Source organism: Calliopsis andreniformis, chromosome 2, assembly GCF_051401765.1.
Source record: "Calliopsis andreniformis isolate RMS-2024a chromosome 2, iyCalAndr_principal, whole genome shotgun sequence".
Classification (NCBI taxonomy): domain Eukaryota; kingdom Metazoa; phylum Arthropoda; class Insecta; order Hymenoptera; family Andrenidae; genus Calliopsis; species Calliopsis andreniformis.
Window position 1 is genome coordinate 13156610 of NC_135063.1, and position 21299 is coordinate 13177908.

The 21299-nt window shown below is 45.0% G+C and overlaps 1 protein-coding gene across 1 annotated transcript; it reads left to right on the forward strand.

The window, feature by feature from the left end:
- The first annotated feature begins 3237 nt into the window (after positions 1-3237).
- On the forward strand, positions 3238-14740 carry LOC143188049 (putative G-protein coupled receptor B0563.6). The gene is made up of 5 exons (XM_076392083.1): positions 3238-3523; positions 13233-13382; positions 13659-13909; positions 13985-14272; positions 14486-14740. The coding sequence occupies exons 1-5, from the start codon at positions 3238-3240 to the stop codon at positions 14738-14740; spliced, it is 1230 nt and encodes a 409-aa protein (XP_076248198.1).
- Positions 14741-21299: the final 6559 nt, after the last annotated feature.

The window sequence follows — 21299 nt, forward strand, 5'->3', positions numbered from 1 at the left end:
TGTAACGTTCAGGAAAAGATCAACGCGTATTCTACGAGAGGATTCTCTGCCAAGAGAGTTCACAGGTTACACTATCGTCTAGCAAGTTCTGTATTCTATATACAAGGTGATCAGTTTATCTGGAAATTCTCCGAGTGTTGGCAGCATTTATTGTAATTGTTCTTAACATTGTAAGTGCTGCCAACACTCATTAGGGGATCCAGGTAAACTGATCACCCTGTACAAGTCTTAACCACTTAGTTTTTTACCTATTATATTTTTAATATAGTAACACATAAGAGCATTTTAATATCGTAACCCACGTACATCCTATAGGACGAAGAGATGTTCATTAACCAGTCGATTTCGCAGCCATGAGGAACAGCTGAAGCTGCAGGAAGAATTTATTTCGTAGATGTGGTCACGCTGATGAGGTCCGAAATCGCAGAGGACCGATAGCTCGTAGGAGCAAACGAGGGGAGCCTTCGTCTGGATAGAATGTTCTAAATGGGTCCAAAGTCGGTCTCCTTCGAGGACCAAACGCCCCATTCCGACGACAAGCAGACTTTACGGTTCCGTTTATGATCCCTTGGAGCCCTAGTTGGAGGCAGCTTGCAATCTTTTCGAAGTAGATAAATGCTCTCGGTCGCGCGTCGATCGTGTATCCACGGTCAATCGGTTGTTCACGGATACCAATTCACATGGCTAACGAAAACTTTTCCTCCTATCGAAGATTCAATAGCTCTATTGCCGTTCCTCACGAGCCAAACAGTCCTGTTTCTCTGCGACGCGTGTGTAATGCCACGATTATGGCCCATCCTCGCTCTTCCGTACTCCATCATTTCTCCTTTCAACCTCTCTGCTCGCTTTGTTAAAAACTTTGCTTCACCGCGATATATGGACAGTCTTCTCGCAACTTTATTCACCAAGCAGAAACTTTCTATTCAGGAGGCTTTAATATTGTATACGCTAGTAAAAGATCCTAGTGAATATAATAGCGTACAACGTGGGCAAAATATCGATAAAAAAAGAATGAAACCTTCGGGAGGTTGAAAGTTTCTGGGTGTCGATGGTGGAGAATAAATTTCGAACGTCGAAGGTGCGATTAATTCCATTAGACTCGCCGTATTGCGTTAACGAAGGTCGAAAGTGTACTGAAAACTGAAAGTAGCAGGTGTTTGTAGCGGCGTAAAAAAGGGGAGGGTTTCCCCTCGGCATGGAAATTCTTATGGAATCCGCTGAAAGAAGCAGGTTCCCTTGGCTTGCTTGTTTTCCATATTTTATCCCTTTAAGTTATCCGACCGCGACAATATCCACCGCGAAATACTTGCCCGAAATCGGATTTCACACGATGGCTACGCTGCCGGGGGAAATTCGATGTCGGGCTTGTAAACGTTTCGAAAATATCTTGAGAAAACGCTTAAGGCACGATGACAAGCATAGTCGACCGCGTGTTCGACGTATGCGGAATTCGTGTCGAAATGCTCTGGTTATTGTGACAACATCCGAGGAATATTTCAAGTATTTTGAAAATATTCTACGTGCGTCGTTGCGCTTTCAGCGCTGGGAAGAGAAGAAGCGAAGTTTTACTTTGAACCGTGACAACGTTCCGATGCAATCGCCGGAACGGCACGTTACTCCCGAGACGCCCTGCAGTCGGGCGTATCGAGATCTGAGTAAATGCGACCGGGCAGAATCTTAATTTATCGAAGTTTAACATAGGAATGTTTGGCGAGGTCAAAGGGAACGTATCGGTCCCGTAATGGCAGCAAGCGTCCTCCTACGATATTTCCTCGATCTGTCATCCTTGAACCGATACGGGGTTAATTGCGCGCGGGAGTTCGCCTTCGAACAGCTCCTGGCTCTCGCTCCGCTTTTAACTTTCCCGCAAGTGTATAGGACCCTTGAATCGAGATATGCCATTTGCTGTGGTTTTTCTTACAGAAAACTTTGTTATTACAGTGAAACGTGAATTACATCCGTTTCCATCTGGTGTCCGCCACTACTTCTCCCGCTTTTGGCGAGCCAAGCCACGCCTCGCCAACAGTGCCACTGCCATCGTCACCCTTGCCATATTCGCTGTGATCTTTATGCCGCAACGCGGCGGTGGATGAACGACCTTCTGTTGGCCTTGCGTCAATGATAAGCACTGCTAGAGAAACACTTCTGGTTTTGCTTTCTGTGTCAAAGGATAAATTCGTCTGGCTTACTTAGAGTTATCTAAACGCTCTGGTCATCCTCTCCTCATCACATTCGATGATCTATACAAGAGCGTATCTTTAAACATTCTTAGATATTATACTGCACTGTACTTCACTCTAACTCTCAGATCAATCTCAGATTCGTCCATATCACAGTCGTGTTCTGTTGCACTTACGTGTCGTCACATCGACTAGCTTAATATTTAGTTGTAATCGATGTCGTAAATAAAATCATTACTGAAATATGTCATATTGTAAAGTATAATCGTTCTACGATGTTTTCCACTAAGAAATCCAACAGTGGAATCCTGACAAAGAGATTCCGTGCGGTCAGCAATCTGTCCTCAAATCGATAAAGAATAGACTAGAATCAGATTTTGGACGAGAGGAATCTGTCCAGGAAAGTAAATTTGGCGCAGCGTTGACTATTTTCGCAGAGAGTAACTTTTCCAGACATTGGAATTCGAAGCAGGTTACTGTGTTTATGTAATGGTAACGACACTTGGGGAACAAAGGGGCACAATTTTCCTTCGACCTCGCGAACGAAAGGTTTAAGTCTCTTGGGAAACTTTCAATGAATTTCTGCGAGACTATCAAGCCTCACGGAAAATTCTAGCGTCTTTTAATAGTCGAAAATAGTAATTCTTATATCTCAAAATTGTTTGTTTTTAGGTAAACGTGGCAGAATTCGCTGGTCCATGGGAGACGATAGCTACTAAATGAACAGAGAAGAACTACCATCGCCAAAACCCTGAAGCCTCCACGGATGCCTAACCATTTCTCAAAATTTTTACACCGTCACGCCGTTGCAATGAACGCGCTACAATCCCCTCACCTGTTGCATCAGCAGCCATTTTTCCCCTAATCTCCAGCCTTCTATTTCTTTGAGCCAGCGTCAGTATCGTTCCGAAGAAACGATGAGAGAAAGAAACGAGGACAGATGTTCGAGTCGTAAAACAGTGGCGGAAACAGTAGCTCGATACGCAACTTAAGATGTAGAATGCGCGGCGGTCGTGTTTCGCGCGTCAGAGCATGAGTTCGCGGTCCGTGAGGTGAGATGGACGATTTGATCCGAAATTGGAGCAGGTGTAAACGTGAGGAAGAAAGAGAAACAGAGAGGTGGGGGAAGATGATCGAGGGGACGAACGCAACAGACACGCGAATATGTCTTTTGCCAGAAGATCTAGAACTCTTGGAGGATCCTCGCACGCCGACTCTGAGAAGAATCAGCTATGGCATTATCCTGCCTGCCATCTGTTGCTTGGGAATCATCGGAAACGTCCTGAACTTGGTCGTCCTCACCAGACGCAATATGCGGGGAACCGCGTACATTTACATGAGAGGTAGGTATGCACCATCGTTCGTTCGCACAGGCAAATTGAGACACGTTTCGCGGCGATGGCTCGATCGTAAGAAATAGTATGCAAACTAGGTGTAATTATCGTCAGTGGGGGGAAAGTTTCGGAAGGGGATGAAACGAGATGCGGGAAGACAGAAGTAGAATCGTTAGCGAAGTAGCGCGCGATGCTTTCAGATAAAATTATTCTCTGTTTACGTAATATTGGAAGGAAAGGCACGGTTGAAGTGCATTTCAAAACGCCCTGTATACCAGCATTGTAGAATGCACTTTTCATGAGGCACTCGTGGTTGGATGCATTCCAATGGGATCGATTGTCAAGAACAGTCAAGGGAAAATAATTACAAAATTATGTTCCTATCTATGGAACTAAGAATCAGGGTTAGCAAAGAAGTAGCAAAGAAGTTTAATTACTTCGCAAACTTAACGTCAACCTGTAAAACGTTCGTTCCTCCTCCTACGAAGTTAACCAACGAAGTTCACTCGATAATCGCAATTCTAAATAATCTTTTAGCGCCACAGACGTATGAAATCCCTGCCAAATGAGAGGATTCATTCGCCATTTTGACACGAGGCCAAAGTAATCGCGACACGGCCACGTTCGAGTAAGTTTTAAACTAGATTCTCGGCTAAAGTTTTATTTTGCGGCTCGCACATTCACGGACTTATCTGTTAGATAGAGTTTTCGTCGTTACAGTTCTCGGTTGAATTCATTACCGGCTTAACCAGTAGCTAACGATACAAGTCCGCGTTATAATTCCAGTTCTTCCAGCGTCTAAACTTTCGCCGATGTCTGTCGAGAATACAGCTATTCCGAGAGAATTTGACGGGCAGCTCGTTAATGAATAGAAATAAGAAAATTCTAATCGATTTTCGAGAAAACATTCGAAGAAAAACGTCCAGTTCGTCGATCACCGATTAGTTTCGAACTCCTCTGGACTGATCATTGGAGAGCTTCTGCGGAGCTCGGCCAGCTTCCTCAGCCACGTTCATTTCCGGTCAGACGTCGCCAGTACATTAGGGGGAAATTAGTCGACAACTCAATTTCGGCATTTTCCTTGTTCCTGTTACTCTGCTACCCTGAAGATCCTCTAATTCTCTCTGTAGAGAATAAGCTTGTGCCTAACGTTATCATATGTTCTGTATGCTAAACACAATCCCTGTGATCTGGGTACCAGAGTATTCAATTTTAGAATTAGATCAGGAAAATAATCCTACTTATATCAGAAGATTACAGGCGAAGTCACACGCGACTGCTTGTCCCTCAAGATTATTCGTTGCGATATTCAGCCAGCAAAGTTTTGCAGCGTCTCGTCATTGCTCGAAAATCAGGAAAGTCACGCTCGAAGAGTGCTGCCAATCGAGTACCTACGACATCGATATCCACAGGAAGCGATCCTTCGGTGCTTCCGGGCGCGAAAAATCGCGTGAAATTTCCGTTCTATTTGCTTTCCCCGGGACGTTCGATCCGCGCGTTTTTGACGGCCTCTTCGAGGGAGCTGGCGAGACCAGAGGCGTCGGGGAGAAAAATGAAGAAATTCACGAACGGTGGTAAAGAAGCGGTGGATAACAAAGTCCTCGATTTCATTTATCGCCTTTGTGTTATTTGCGCGCGCAAGAAGCCTGCTTCGTTATCTTCGCTTTCCTTCTTCCCTGGTCAGCTTTTTCTTTATTTCATTCCTTCTTATATTACCGTGCCTTCAGTGTCCGAGGTACGCTTATAAATTATGGTTAACGAGCGATTACCTTTCGCCTTGCTTCCCCTCTTCCCCCTCTAAACCTTTACCCCCTATTCTCCCATGCTTTATCATTTTTCCTTCCCTCATTCATTTTTCATATTTCACCTCCCCTTGCCACCCTACCACCTCATTCTGTTTCACTCAACTTTTTCGTTTTCTTGCCCACCTGTCGTCAATCGTTCATCCGTTCTTTTTTCCCTTCGAACGACACTCGATCCTCCGAGCTGCGATACCCATAAAGCCCCACGTTTTAATCGCTTTCTTGGAGACTTCAAATTGGCAACTCGAATCCCACCGCTTGATCCCAGCATCCACCGAAGAGCTCTGTGTAATCGCGCGATAAAGACGATCGTGTTTTCCTCATGATCAAAGGTATTAGAAGAAGAATCGTAAAAAAAGGAGCACGGGAAACCCCAGAAATTGCAACTTGTCGAGACTGCTCCTCTGGCGTACCTGTATCCAATAAAACAGTTGCCCTGAGTTCTTCGTCCACTACCTCGAGCGAACACGTAACTTGACTAGTTCAGATCCAGCGACTGTATCTGTGACGGAGCAGCCCAGCCCCCTCGTGTCCAAGGAAGCGCAGAAATTAAACCCGATTTGAAATTCTGTTCGAGGCGCAGCGAGATCCTGGCTCATAGACGTCGGCGTCCTTTGTAGATATTTTACGATGATAGCGGGTATTTACGGCTCAGAACACGTCGTCACTCTTGTAATTGATCCTGCCACTGATTCGATCCGTTCGGGAGGGTACACAACCAAGACGAGGGTGGTCAAAGGCGTAGAGCAATCGACGATTCTCGCTCGTCTCCAAAGTCGACGGCGCTCGTAATGAGAATTTTACGCTTCGTACCGTCGGAAATCCCTTTTCTCCCGACGCTCGGGAAAAGATTTCAGATTCCGAGGGGAGAATTCATGAACGCGTTAAACGAAGTGCACGGAAATAAAAAAAAAAAAAGGGAAGGGTACGCTGGGGTGGCGGACAGATCGAATCTGAGGACGTTCGCAGGCGAGAACGAGGCAGCAAATAGAGGGGAGGCTCGCCGCGCGCTCTCCGCTCGCTCGCCCCCTACAAGTCTATCGATATGCAAGATGTACAGCAGCAGCGGCGGCGAAGTGGAGGCCGAAGATGAGGTCGAGCTAAAAGGACGTGCCTTTGAGCGTGGAAATATTGCGAATCCCGGGATATTGGGGCGAAAGAATTTGTGCGTAAGGAAATGCAATTTGAGACGTGCTCGGAAACGACGAAACCTAGGCACGGTCCAACATCACGCATACATATGTAAAACAGACTCATATACATATCAGCGACATATTCTACCCTCATGGCGATACGTGTCGCGAGTTCAACGAATCATTATCCATTTCAAATGCGAGCCGCAGGCATGGAGACACTCGCTGGGGAAACGTGTGAAGACGGACAGGACTTTCAAAATTATTCGCCTTTCTGTTTCAGTCTATTCTGGTGGACCAGAAGAAGCAAATGAGTTGTCTGTGTTATATCTGTAGTAATCGCGATTAATCGAATCTGAGATTCGTTTTTGTTAACTTGCCTGACAAACGCGAGTCGGTCCCTTTGTATTTTGTACGAACACCTGCTGTCGCTCGAAACGATATATTCGAACGAGGATCGCGCACCCATGGTACAGAGAGAAACACGAGTGTCGAACGAATAGGAATTGCGCCCGCCAGTAATCTATTATGTTCTTTAGATAAGAATCATTTTTTATTCATGCTCGAGTGACTTCTACTTTCATCATTTTTGGGCCATATTATAGAAAAAATATTGAGTTTTTCTAATTGCGTTCTTATTAGAATTATCCTCCAGCGAGTAAATGTAGCTATCTAGCGTTCTTTCTTTTCGCTCTACCCAGGTTGCTGCAAACGCGCAACTTTCTGCGCGAATACTATATTAGTGAAAGCGTAAAGACGAAAGTAATTGTGTAGCTAGGGTCAAGTTGAGATTTAACCGCAGCAGAGATAAAACGTTCCTTTCTTCCTCCTCCCAGACATAGTTTCCACAGTTTCATTTTATAGATTAAGTTCTCAGTACTACTGGAAAGAATTTTTGTGACTCATGTCAAATGCAACAAGTAGGTAGACTTGAGACTAAAGTCGATCACGAAGCTTATTATAGGTACTATGATATTATGTAATATAAATGTTTTAAAAGGCCTCTTGATGAAGCTCAACAAATTTTGAGGACTTCACAGTGACCAGAAATACCACAGTTTCCTAGTCTAGAAAAAGTGAGATGTGTAGGATGTTTAGAGGGTACTTCTCGACTATTCCACGAACTCTATTTAATTGCTTGGAATCCCATTACGTTCTTCCTGAAAATCAACTGCGCTCGATCCAAGCAAAAAATTGTTCGTTTCATCGGTAAACTTTCTTACTCGGTATCTGCTCGTTACTCGGTTGGTTATTACCTTTTAAGAGTCTACGCGCTTTCTCACGGAGCTCCCTACAAAGACGGCACAATGATCTTTCATCTCTCCGAACGTTAATATCTTCATTTGCGTTGCCTCGAACTTGATGAATATTAACGAACACGTTGCCACTTTCCGCCTGTCGGTGCATTAAGTGTTATTACTCCAAACTACTGAATAAGGATGCCTCCCAGATACTCAATATTTTTCCTTCGAAATACAACCTTACCGAAAAAAATTGCTAAAGACACGTACTGCTTTTATTTCCCCAGAGATACCTCGTGAATACCTTAAACTCTAAAGCTCTGCTAAATGGAAACTAAAATCCACAGGAGGAAAAGCAGACTAGGGAGAAGATGTTGGCACTGCCTTTCGTTTCTCAAGTTGCCTCAGAGTGTTTTTTCTTTCCTGGATTTTTCCAGACAACTAGGGAGAAAAGAGGAGATTACGAACTAGTCCCAGTAGGCACAAAGAGACTTGCCCTCTGATCTCTGGTTCAGGGATTAACGAAATGCTTGAGAAATCGTCTGTGAATCGTGGTAACTGAGTACGAATTTGACGAACACTATGGGCGTCGAAAAACTGTGGGTTTACCTAGTGGCGAGATTGCAGCATCGAAATAAAATATTACGCAGCGGAAACTCGAGTTGCTCGACTCTGGCTAGGACCTGGTGATTCTGGCAAGCTTAGCACTGAGTTACGGTGCCTGAAGACAGCTTCGTCTAGCTTAACCTAGGATAACTCTAAATCGTGTTTGCGTAAACTCTAACTGGTTTAAACCACGTCCAACGCATTTAATCGCGAAATTCTTTCGTAAATCGCAGGTAAAAAGCCACACAATGACTAATATTTTCAAAAATTAAAGAAGACTACGTTTCCAATAAATATTCACGAGCAGCATAGAGTATCTTAACATTACTCCATTCTTAAATAACAATTAAGCTTTCGATTCCTCTTCAGAATCGCTTCCCAGTATTTTCCCAATTGATAGAAAATCGATCGAGACCCGGTAGTGAATTTTCGACGAAGGAAATCTCGGGGTCGCGACCCTTTTCCAGGAAGCAGTGTCATGAAAGATGAACACGGTCGGGGAAGGAATTTTCACGTTCGATTAAGACCTTGAAAAAGGTGACCCTGGGGAGAATCTTCTCATCACATTATTTGGTCCACAGGAAATTCTTCACGAAAGTTACTCCCGCTGCTTTCACGCGAGCGTCATTTGGAAAAGGATAGAAGGAGCAGCAACTGAGCTTCAGCTTATACCGAAGAAGTAGAAAATTGTAGGATGAAAATAAAGGTGATACTAGCAATTCCACGTGGTACTGAGCTCCCTTCTCACAGCGAAATTTTCTAGTTTATTTCTTTCCCTCTGCACCTTTGTGAGCGGCTTTTCCTCTCGGATTCGCAGGGGAAAAAGGAACGTCGACGGGCATATCGTTGGAGGAGCGGTGCGTGCGCGATAGAGCCGAGAGCGCGCGAAAAAAGAGCAGTCTCGCTAATAAGGATCGAGCGTGAGATTCAGCGTGAGAACGAGCCGTCTATCGAGGGAAGGGGAACGATTCCACGCGGACGCAGAACCAGAAAGCCTCGAGGGCAAAGCCGATAAGACCGCATCGAGAAATTTTATGGAACCCCCTGCTATTTGCTTCGCGGCGTCTCCCGTTTTCCTCCTGTCTGCTTGTGTTCCGCGCCCCCGACTAATCTCGCTCCCTATCAACGTGCAACCTCTATGGGCCATTCCAAAAGGACGTGATACCAAAACGGCACGTAACCGCAGATTTTCAGCGAGTTTTCTTTCGAACCGACCGACTCGATCGTCGAGGCAAACTTCATCAGGGAAATGGACAGCGTCTGAGGTCCTCGAGAGGACGAAGTTCATCGAGCGATCTTCGGGGAGGCGCTTTAATTTATGGCATACGACAAACAGGTGCTCGGTTTTTCGATGCAACTTGCAAGCCGCAACCACCGCGAGACCCCTCATGAATTTCCTCGGGATCGAAACTTGGAAAGTTTCGAGAACGAATGACGGAACACGCCTCCTGCTTTTCGCTTATTAAGTTACCGTGTTTATTTTCTCTCGGTTTACAACTTCCACCGGTTGAAAGGAAGCAGAAAGCCAACTGGAATATACCTTACTTGCGAACTGTATCACGTAGCTGGTCCGAGGATATTGTTATACGCCTCGGCTTAAATCCTCATGCGTACGAAGGGTATCGACGTGACGGAAGGGGCGAAGAAATCTTTTTGTCCTTTTCGCTGGCGCGGAAGTCTGGGGAAGCGAGTGTGTCGAGAAAAACGTGGCTGGAATCGAGGAAAAGGTCTACACCGTTTTAAGCGGATGCAATGGGTGTTCATTTAGGGCGTTACGCGGAATTTGCATGAGGTCCGGGGGAATGAGGACGGGAGACAGAGAAGGGGGTAGAAGTAAACGACGAGAAGGGAACAGACGCGAAAGCAGGAGCAGCAGAGACGACTTGGCGTTTCCCTCGACGGCTAAGCAGATTCAGTGGCCCCGATCTTAAGCTTCATTCTTGGTATCTTAAGATAACGAGAAACGTCCAAACTAACGTTCTCCGTTTCCTTTCTTTTTCGTCAGCTTTTTCGCAACCCTCTTCACGGTTTCGCGATCCTCCTACTTCGGAACACCTTCCCATGCCGCATACACCTGGACGAATTTGTAAGGTAGAACTGGATGAAGCTGCCACTCCATTTTCAGCTGCCTGACTCTGCAGAACCTGTTTTCCTATTTCTATAAACAGTAAACGATCGTAAAAAGAAGTTCCACGTCTGATTGGTCATTAAAAAGAAAAGGTTACTTATTTACGAGTCGGTTCTCTACTTCAGATGATAATAGGGAAACTATTTCAAGCAACGTTGGGGAAGTTTAGGATTAGTCAGTTGCTTCTAAAGTTCGAGGGGAAGACATTCCACGTGTTTCGACTTAATAGACTCTCCAGCAACGTGTAACAGCAGCTTCATGCAAATCCAGGAAAGGATGGTTAATTTGCATCGACCGAAAAGCTTGGGAATCCCGTTCTTTTGCAATTAGATGATCTCTCGTTACGCGAAACGACTCTGTGAAGCTGTTTTACTCGCAGACGCGTCTCGTCGTTCCGCAACTGTTTCTTCTAAGGCAAATAGCTCGGGCGACACAGGAGCAGCGTATCGTCGGGAAGGCTCTCGGCGTTGTCGGCCCTCTTATCGTCTGACGACGATTTCGCTGAATGCCAGAGATTCCTCCTAATATGCACGACGACGTTGAGACGTTATTTCCCCGGGGGTACGCGGTGAAGACACGCGCAAATTAATACCTTCACGAGATGAACACACTTTTAAAGCGTGTCGCGTGGAAGCCGCGGCTCGCTCGAGGCTCTAACGCGCTTTCACTCCTGCAATCTTTTTCTCTCGGCTGGGTATGTACTGTTGGCCTGCGAGAAGTTGGCTAGGCGAAGGAATGCGGGTCTGATTGGTGCGTGGATCCCTCCTCTACTTCAAGAGAATGTGCTGTCACACATATTGTCCATATTGGCTGAAAGATGTGACGAAGATTGACAACAGATCGTGTCGAGAAAGTGAAACACATGGTGGTGCTTCTGACCCCTCTGCCATCAACTTCTCGCAGACGAACAGCACTTCCAAACGCGGGGTAATGCTTTCGAGGTGTAAGAACGCACGCGTGGCAATGCTGAAACGTGAATAACTCGCTTTATAATACGCATAAATACGCAGAAATTTAAATGGAACGTATTTCAATGAAATTTCAATTAACGAAGGCTCGCGTGGGAGCGAGATAAAGAGGTAAAGTATAGCAAAGGCGAAATGAACTTACAAAGAGCAGGAAAATACTGTCACGGATTCGCTGAAACGACGCAGCATTTCGCGAGGCCACTGGGGTCGCGATGTTTGGTATTCGAAAAGAGCGAGGCGACAAACAACTGAAAGTTCGAATGCCGCGCGATTTGTTCCATCTCGCGCTTTTGTTCTACCCAGTTGCCGCGGCATAGTCGACAGAGACGACTACGCGCGTGATCGGCATCGCGAAACCGCTCTGCAGTCTCGCAGACAGACGCCAAGTCGAGGTCGATTTGCCTGGATGTCGTCGCGAGGAATCAAATTGTTCGAGAGTGCAACTTTCTAGACGCATTCGAGACTAATATTCCTTTTCCTCGCCCTGTCGCTCATTAGGGACAACGAGGTGCGACGTCTTCCCCGCGACATCCTCGCTTACGAGCGCATTATTCAGTCGGGAGCGCGACAATCGTAGCTTCGATCGAACGCTGCTTTGCAAAAGTTCTTAAAACGCTCGCTGCATTGTTCAGCTCAGGTAATTTATCGTTTCGAGTTATTGACGCGCATATATTAACTTGCATCATCAGTTCCTGTGAACGAAGGCACAGGGAAACGACGAATACGGATGTATTTTGATGGAAGCACTGGAATACTGTACCAGGCTGGATATTTCAACGCTACATACGCTTCTACGAATCGAATACAGTGGAATACGAGAGCAGAGTTCCAGGAACCATCGGGAATCCTTCAAAGAATCTTACGTCCTCGGAATGAACAGGGAAAAGTGTCTGCTTCTCTACTGCACACTTTTCAATCGTTATTTTACTACTCCTGTCGCGTGCGTCACGATCGTCAGTGAATTGAAAAAAAGAGAGAGGGTAGAGAGATTCGAGATCGTATAAACGTCAGAAGCTATGACAATTAAACACACAAATCTAGATATTTTCTCAGTTAAATTCTAAATTAATTTAAACTAAATCATGTTATCTTACATAGAGAAAGTAAATAAAGAGAAGGATAATAAAGAATGTTGCAGGATATTACCAAGATGGATACACCCACGAGAAGAGTCGAGAATACTCTGTCGTTATGGACAAACTGGAACACAGAGTGTTCGGATCCTTTTCAAGTACCTCTCGTTAGGAAAGTATAAAGATTGATCCAATAAGGGGGAGAAGCTAGTGCCAATTGAAACGGGTGAAGGTAATAAAGGGCTCACCTCGGATAAGAATGGCCGACGACGGTCGGTCGGTCATCGTAATTTAAACGTAACGCGTAATTCCATCTTAATGGGGATCGCAAAACGAGTTCGAGATAAAAGTTTTATGAGTAACTCGACGTGGCGCGTAAAGTAGCCCTTCGAAGGACAATGGCCTCTAGTTCTCGCAACACTGATCAACTTCCCGAATTATGTATGGGTTATCGTCAACGCGAAGCTCTTCGTTGTTCCATTAAGGGAGAATTTTATGCTTTGCGATGCATATTGATACGATACGTCTACTGCAATTAGCAAGAAAAAAATAATCGTGATAATATCAGTAGCGCAAAGAAAAGGGTTGAATTTAAAGGGTTGAATTCTGGATCCCTTCGTTGTTGAACGAATGATAACTCGACTGATAACCGAACACGAGTAACTCAGATCTCTATACAGTCGGTAAAAGATAAGACACTTCTTATCGACGACCAATCGCGATTCCTGTTTCGCAGGTTTGTTAACTTGGTTGGCCCTTTGTTGCAGGATACTCAGCAGCAGCGCTCCTCGCAATTTTCTTCTGTATCCCTTTCGCTCTGAGGGTACTTATCCACAAAGAAACAGGGCGATGGAGTAACTGGAGCCAAGCCTTTTACCATGCTCATCTCGAGCTGTTCCTGGGGAACGGTTGCCTAGGTACAAACTGCTTTATCGCCACGCGTTCTACTTGTGGACTTAATTCCTCGCTAAAATAACTATCTACGTCATATCGTTTCCTTTGCATTCCGTTTGCTCACCTCCTGATGGACTTTTTCTTTTAATCGCTCCTTCGGCTTCGTTTCAGTTTGTAACGAGTTTCATCGAACTTCGGGTACAGTTCAAGGGTAAACGCATTTCAGTTACGCATTGATATTAAGCGAAACAGCCTGACGCTTCTTTTACGAGGGCATAAAAGATCGATGGTCTGTCTAGGGGTTGGCGTAATGATGCTGCTGGCATTAACGGTGGAACGTTACGTTAGTGTCTGCCACCCCGGTCAACACACTCGTCCGCTCTGCGGTCCTCCGCATCTAACGGTCATCCTCATCCCCCTCGCAACGTTTCTGGTTTATCTGCCGAGTGTGTTCCGGGGAGAAATTACGACCTGCCTCCTCGCACCTGGCGGCCCTATCATTTATCAGAAAAGGGAGAACCAGTCGTTCCTCGACTCCTTGTTCTATCAAGTAAGTAGAACTGTCTCGCTCCTTCTACTCAAATTACTCTTCCCTCGAATTCGCTCACCAATACGTTCCCCACAGGTGTACAAGGTAATGCTGGAGATCATTTTCAAAGTGGCGCCAACGATTCTACTCGCTGGCTTCAATCTCCGCATAATGATAGTCTACAAAAGATCCTGCGAGCGTAGAAGACGGATGACGCTATCCAGAACCGTGAGCAGCGACGAAGACCCGAGGACGTTCGCCGAAGAACGAAGGCTCGTTCTTCTTCTAGGCAGCACCAGCATTTTGTTCCTCGTTTGCGTCAGTCCCATGGTGATCCTCAATGTCACCTTGAGGGAGAGTAATCTCAGCCACTACCCTTATCAGGTGATTTCCCCTATCTGCGCTCGTTTCGCGCCTTGCGTGCAATTAGAACTGTCTGTAACAAATAGATAACTTCCTCGGGGTTAGCGTGTCTCGTGCCTTAAACGTTCCGTGACGCTCGAAGTCTGATCGCGGGAGGAATTATCACGAATACGACACAAGTTTGCTTCTGAAGTCTCTGCCATGCTCGTTGTAATTATTCAATTCCAATTTCAGGTGTTTCGTGCCCTGGCCAATCTGCTGGAAGTGATCAATTACTCGATCACCTTCTACATCTACTGCCTCTTTTCCGAGGACTTCCGAAACACCTTGATCCGCACTTTGCAGTGGCCCTGGGGACACAGCAGCCAGGATGGAAGGGGTTTACCAATGAAGCGCTCTCCCGTTGCAAGGCCGACTACCACCACAACCACCACTCCGCCTACGACCGCTGTTGCGACACCTGGACATTTAGCGCGTGCCAGCGTTTAGCTCGTTCTTTTCACTAGCTCCTATGTCTCTTCATGCGCGTCTACTGGCATCGTCTCGATACGCAGAAGTGATGTCACAGTTCGTGAAGTTCTAATGGCGCGTTCAAACCAAGCGAACGAATCTCCCCCCACTCATTCTTCCCCCACTTCAGAGGAATTCAAGTGACAAGAGCACTCTTTCATTCAGTTGTCGATTTTATTCATCCACAAGAGTTGAATTCTGCTGAAGGTAGAAGAAGAACGAGCATTCATTCGCTTGGTCCAAATGTACTATAACAGCTTCCCTCGACTTTACCAAAGCGATCTGGGCAGCGAAATGTTTAGCAAATGCTATCTCTGAGATCTCTAGACGCATTCGAGAAACGTGAATTTTTATATTCTCGCTTTTGTTACCATGTAATTCATTGGGGACAGTGGAAAAGTCTCTCGTCGCAGATGAAATCTTACATTGATCCAATGTCAGAAATACAAATCCATCGAATTTGGTTCCACCGAAAATGCTAGACCTTCCACTAAAAGTAACGAGTTTCGATGGGGAACTTCGCTTAAACAGCGCGACGTTTCGTAGCGCATCGATCTAAAGGGTCCATTTGTATTTGCCTCTGCGCAGCTGAGTTCTTTCTCGGTCCTCGTCCGTCTTTTTCTTTCTCCCTGTTATTCATACAGACTCGAACGTCCTACTACAATTCCATAGAGATTGAGTGTACGATTGCGTCGTGCCGCTCGCGACATTGACGGCGCTTTTAATCGACGAGCGAAATCCAGGTCAAGCTAGCGACCGCGAAACTTAAACGCGAACACTCTGCTCGCTAAATTTGAGCGTTTCCTCCGGACACGTTTTAACGAGCTCGTCGTATCGTATTGCAATATCGAACAGGATGCTAGGCCCACAACGTTCCTATACATTGACAAACATTGGCGCGTTCTGAGTATCGACCGTCGTTTAGCGAACGATTCACATATGATACAGAGCCAGGCGATTGAGTATAGAGACGACCACATTCGAAATAAAATATGGCAACACTATAGTGCAAAGAGAAGAGTTGGAACGATTGGAAGATTAGAAAGGTTCGACAGTGAATCTATCAGAGAAATTCATTGATTTTCAGAATGCAACTTGGTGTTGCAAACATGCAATCTCGAATAGTTTGCAGGCCGTGTTATCTACCACAAGACACTCTGAGGAATATCAATGCGAAGGTTAGCAAAAGCGTAGAGGCTACCCGTCGTTGCTCGCGAAATTACAACGCTGATTTCAATTAAATAGTTGGCGAGCCAGTGTTTCGCGGCGAGCATACTTTCAGCGTCTTTGCGAGCTTCGTCGGGCAAGGAGTTGGAGAAATTGAAATTACCATATCTATCGTGCTTTCTCTTTATTCCGAACGAAATCCCGACGAGCTTTGCTTTACTTTTTCTACGCGCCGCAAAGCGAACGGGTTTTATTGAATCTGAAACTGAAACGTGCAGCTATAGGAATTCAGAGAGAGTGTTTCCTCTTTTTTTCTATATTTCCTTTACTTTGTTCGACATTTTTCTCCAATTCTCTTACTTTTAAGACCACTGCAACATCCGGTTTTCTGATTAATGTACGGAGAACAGGAGGAAACTGATACGAACGTTAAATTAATGGAGAGATAGGACACGTGTTGGAGACCTCACGAACTGTTTCAATTTGAATATGTAAATGAGGATAAGAAACGACGTTAATTATTGGAAAAGCTGATAATTAACGACAAGCGACACACGTAACCCTTATCAACGTTGGATGGTAATCCGACTGTGAGTCGTGAAAGATTATTTTGCTTTTTGTACATAATATGGCTGGTAATCAAAGCAAGCCCAGTGCACGGGAAATTCCAGAAACGAGGTCGATTCTCGTAATTATCGTAACCGTGGTTTGTTCATTCTGCGCAGACATGTATGACGTGTGGGAGGCAAAGAGACGCTTACGTCCAGCTGCGCGTTGAGCTACTCTCGTTCGTGTACAAAATATATCCGTAATACAGGGGAGCGAACTTAATAAAGTGTTCGTGAAAGGTCCCTAAATGTAAAGATTACATTCCATTTTTTTTATTTCGATTCATAATAAATGCAACGTCCGTTAAACTTCTCTTGCGTTACTTCCTTAAAGAATTGTAAATCTTAACGAATTTATGAAAAAAAATTGTAATGAATTTCTGACGAAAACAATGTATATTAGAGTCGTCTCATTATAATCATACAGTTGCCGAGGAAAACAATCCATAGGTACCTTCTGCTTCATTGAGGAAGAACGAAGATTAAGAAGGGAGATAAACGCTGCTTCTCTGTATGTCCTCAGCGTGTCAAGAAATATTTCATATCGCAAAAGATTAATAGCTGCTCGCTTTAAGATTAATTGAACATGAGATTCTCTATTCTAATACATTTATTTAAGTTCTATTAGCGAATGCCCCATTCTGCAGCTTGAATTCATTATTTCACGAAATTTCACTCTGCGCGCGTTGATCGTCCAACGACCACCTATTTTGCTACCCTATTTTCGGCAACGAGGGTGTGCTTTTTACCCTAAAAATGTGAAAGATACGTCCTTGGTGCGATAAAGAGTTATTTCGAGCTAAATGTAAACGTCGCATCCTGTTTACGACGTACTCCTTTCGCGTACCCTTTCGCGAGTCACCCTCTTTTTATTTACCGTTACACTTTTCAAGCAAACATCCAGCATATTCACGAGACTTTACTTGCGATTCTAATCTCATGCGAGAAAGGTCATTCAAGGGATTTAGAATCGTTTCGGGAAAAAACAAGTAGTACAGATCTACGATTGACGAAACGAAAGTGATATGTTACGAAAAATCCTATAATTAATGTAAAAAACCTAAACAGTTAGAAAAAACTGTAATTGATATTTATTACCAATGGGAACTCAAACGAGCCACCCACTCCTCACTCCATATTTGAGGATACGTTTCAGGAATTTCGGGATTGCTCGGTCTGTCTGTAATTGAGTTTTCGGGTGATATAAATGAGTCCCTAGATGGCGGTATTCACTGAACTAACGCCAATTCCCCAGGCGGCGCTGCCTTTCGTCTCTACCTTACCCCACACTTAGTGCACTCAACATACGTTCTGTTGATCCTTCCCTAAAATCACCCCTCTCACGCGCAGTCAACATCTGAGACGGGCGAAGCCGACCCAAAGTCATGCTTGGATCGGTCGATGCTGCAGCCCGTGAACATCGGTTCGCTCCCAGCGATAAAAGTTTCGCGATACGTCTTCAAGAAGTTCAGCTTTTTCATTCAAGTTCTCGAGTCGGGGACATGTCAGGCTGCGAAGTTTAGGCGGCAGAAAGGAAGGGGCATAAGAGACGGTGCATCGTGGGGGAATTTTTAGGCTGCGTGGCATGGACTGCAAGTAGACAGGGTCATCTATGGTGGGGGTTGCTGTTTGGGTGAGCGGTGCTGGGTCGATACAGGGTGGCTTCGCCGTCGGTCGCGAGGAAACCACCCCGGGCCTGGATGAATACTTGCACTGTCTCTCGCTCCTCTTAGCGACGATTGCTCCTCCTGAATTCTTTCTTAAGATGTCATTATTCTTCCCCTTTGTCGCCTCACGTCCAACGATCACGGCATTAGTGAACAGCGTGAATCGAGTCGATCTAGCTTTACCGACCGCCAATTTTTGAACATTAAACCACTGAAATTGTGGTTCATGGGACATGTATTCCCGCGGGGGAATGAGAACGAATTGATTCAGCGCAATATTTTCACCGAAATCTGATTATCGAAATGTCGTGCGCATATTTCTCGATTCATAGCATAAATGTCTTTTCTTTGATATATCGGTCGTTGGAAACGTTAGTGGGAAGCTGGTTACATTTTAAACAGTGATACTTGTTAACGTAATGGTCTCGAACAAATACTCCTTTAGAAAATTTATTTCACAGCCTTCTAAACTGTTTAATGTACAGCTTTAAGCAATGGGTTTGTTATTCCTTAACGTTAACGCCACGTTACGGCGTTAAATGATTGCAAGAGAAATTTAGGGGTTTACTCAGAGCGTCAGTGAACCAGCACAATGCTGCTTACCGTCACTTTATCGACGTTCAAAAGTGGCGTAACTCCTCGAGCTTATCTTCCACCGACAGACACGAGAGATAACCAATGCCTGCGTCCGCTGTTTCGCCGCTGATCTGCTAGAAGAAACGTTCTGAAACTTCGCTACTATATTTTGCAAGTGTTATTCGATAATTGCATCCCAAGCTTGTTACCCCAACTTGAAGCGCTGTCAAACTTTCACGACGATACATCTTTCTAGTAGCGACGCTGTTCCAACCCAATTTCGTTCGTCAACTGTTGAAGAGCCGAGTGGGATTAAGAGGGAAAGAAGTATTACCTCGTTACTCAACAGTGATTCGCGCTATTCTCAGGATTTCCATCCGACGCATCGTTGAAAACTCGCTACAGCTGGCTGTTTGCTGCGAGGCCAACGTCGTTTACAGAGCGCTTCGAGGACTCTTCATCCGTGCTCGAGAAGAACGTATGACTGCAGTGTAACTGTGAGATACAAGCTTAAATATGTCGACGAAAGGCGTAGCCTTCCTCGATCATCCCTGCTCGTCTGCGAATCGACTCGCTTTAGAGCTACATACCTCTGTTTCAGTGTCAATATGTAATTAGAAGTCACGTTAAATAATTACTTTGCGACTCGTCCCTCGAAGTTAAGTTAACCACTCCCCTCGACGTTGAAATCAATTTTCACTATTTAGATTCTAAATAAACAGTGCTTTATCTCTCCACACTGAGATTGTAAATCAAGAAGTATAGCAAAGCATCCTCGATCAAAGCAGCTACCCTTATCGTTCTCCCTTCGTCCAGACGACTCCAGAAATTACCTCGTTTCGTCTTAAGTGTCTGTTTATGAGACAAAGTATTAAATCGCTCACACGGTGGAGAATGTTGTAAAGTAGATCCCGTGGAGGAACTTCTAACGAGGACCTCGCGATGACTTTATCTCAGGATAATAGTTAATTTATGCGTGCGCCCCGGAATTCCTGTCGCGCGACGATATTTCGTCAGTTTTCCACTGGTTGAATCTACCAAAGGAGATCCCTTGCCAGAAACTAATGTGTTTCACTACATGACAGAAAATGGTCATACATATCTTGCAAGAGTATCCTAAGTCTCAAGGAGATTTAAGCATGCTAGGTTTTTGTAGGATCTGTTATGGGCTTTTATAAAATTAACAAAGGTAGCTTGGCTACATTAAGACCAGCTTTGTTAAATCTGCAAAGTCAACTCTTACTCGTTCCATTAAGCTCAGTTCCATTCAGCTGCATATACACCAACGAACAATGCACGAATACTGTTCGCAAACAATGTCTACAAACAGTTCACAAACTTTTTACCACCTTTACTCGATTTTTCCAAGAGCACTAAAAACACTATGTGAACAGATACGCGAGCAAACAATTTCTAGAAAATTGAATGACCTTATTGTTCGCGATCACTTCGCGAACTCTGATGTATTCGTGTCTTTAGAGTACTATCGTAAATTCTGCAAGAGGCTTCCATAACTTCAGCTTAACATTCTTTTCTCTATACGACGTCTAGAGCTATCATCAGTCAAGTGGCTACTAATTTCGTCGCCCTCTCTGCATTACTCGTTCTATCGAGTACTTTTATTAGCGGCGCATCGAGGAGACCTGTTTTCGGGGGAAAGTTGTCGGCATCCTATCGGGGCCATTGCCAGACTGCTGACTTCGCTTCCCTGTTTGCGCCCGCCTGACCTTGTTTCTGCCTTTTCCGCACGTTTATTCGGTATCAAGCACTTTTCTTATTACTTTCAAGATGGTCTGCACTCCGTGAGGGCGCCGATAAAAGAGCACGAGGCTAAATCAAATCGTTCCCAGTTTCACTACCGGAATCCACTTCAACCACGCGCAGCGTGACGAACTTCGGAAATTCGCGACGAGATAAACTAGGGGTATCAAGTTTCCGTGAGAGCTCTCATCCTGGCAAAAGTAATCCGATAATTTTGAATATACCAGCGTGCTGAAATATAATTCCGCTGCGGTTCGAGAAAAGTGATCCCAGGTCACCGTCTTTGGACGTATTTTTCAGTTAATCGTCCAGACAGCGGTATTATCTTCAAATGTTTATGCCCCATTTTTACGCCGGATAATTCACACAGATTAGTAGAGCATTGGAGGTTTTGCGGCTTGTGGTTGGACGACGACCAGTCCACGCAAGGGATTTTGCGCGTTTCGAAAATACACGTGACTCATACGCGGTAGTACGTAAACAGGGGAACCGATTTCCTAGAAAAACATCGGGAGTCTAAGGGTGCGGAACTACGTAGGCAAATAATCGGTACGTTTCGAACGTACGAGCATTAAGCTAACATGCAATCACCTGTTACTATTAATGATCTCAGAATATGCGTACTCGCGTATGCTGTCGGGAATATTGTTTATTGTCAGTTGCCCTAGCAACCTTAATTTACGTAGGGTCGTTGAAGACCTGGAGGTCGAAATGATTCTATACCTCCTGGTGCTATTAGAGGGGAAAATACGAAGAATC

What these genes read in the sequence shown, in the direction of transcription:
- LOC143188049 (XM_076392083.1), top strand. Translation starts at nt 3,238, where the DNA reads ATGGACGATTTGATCCGAAATTGGAGCAGGTGTAAACGTGAGGAAGAA. An exon ending in TCGACTCCTTGTTCTATCAA is followed by an intron (nt 13,910 to 13,984) that starts GTAAGTAGAACT and finishes CGTTCCCCACAG; the next exon opens with GTGTACAAGGTAATGCTGGA. An exon ending in TCAGCCACTACCCTTATCAG is followed by an intron (nt 14,273 to 14,485) that starts GTGATTTCCCCT and finishes TTCCAATTTCAG; the next exon opens with GTGTTTCGTGCCCTGGCCAA.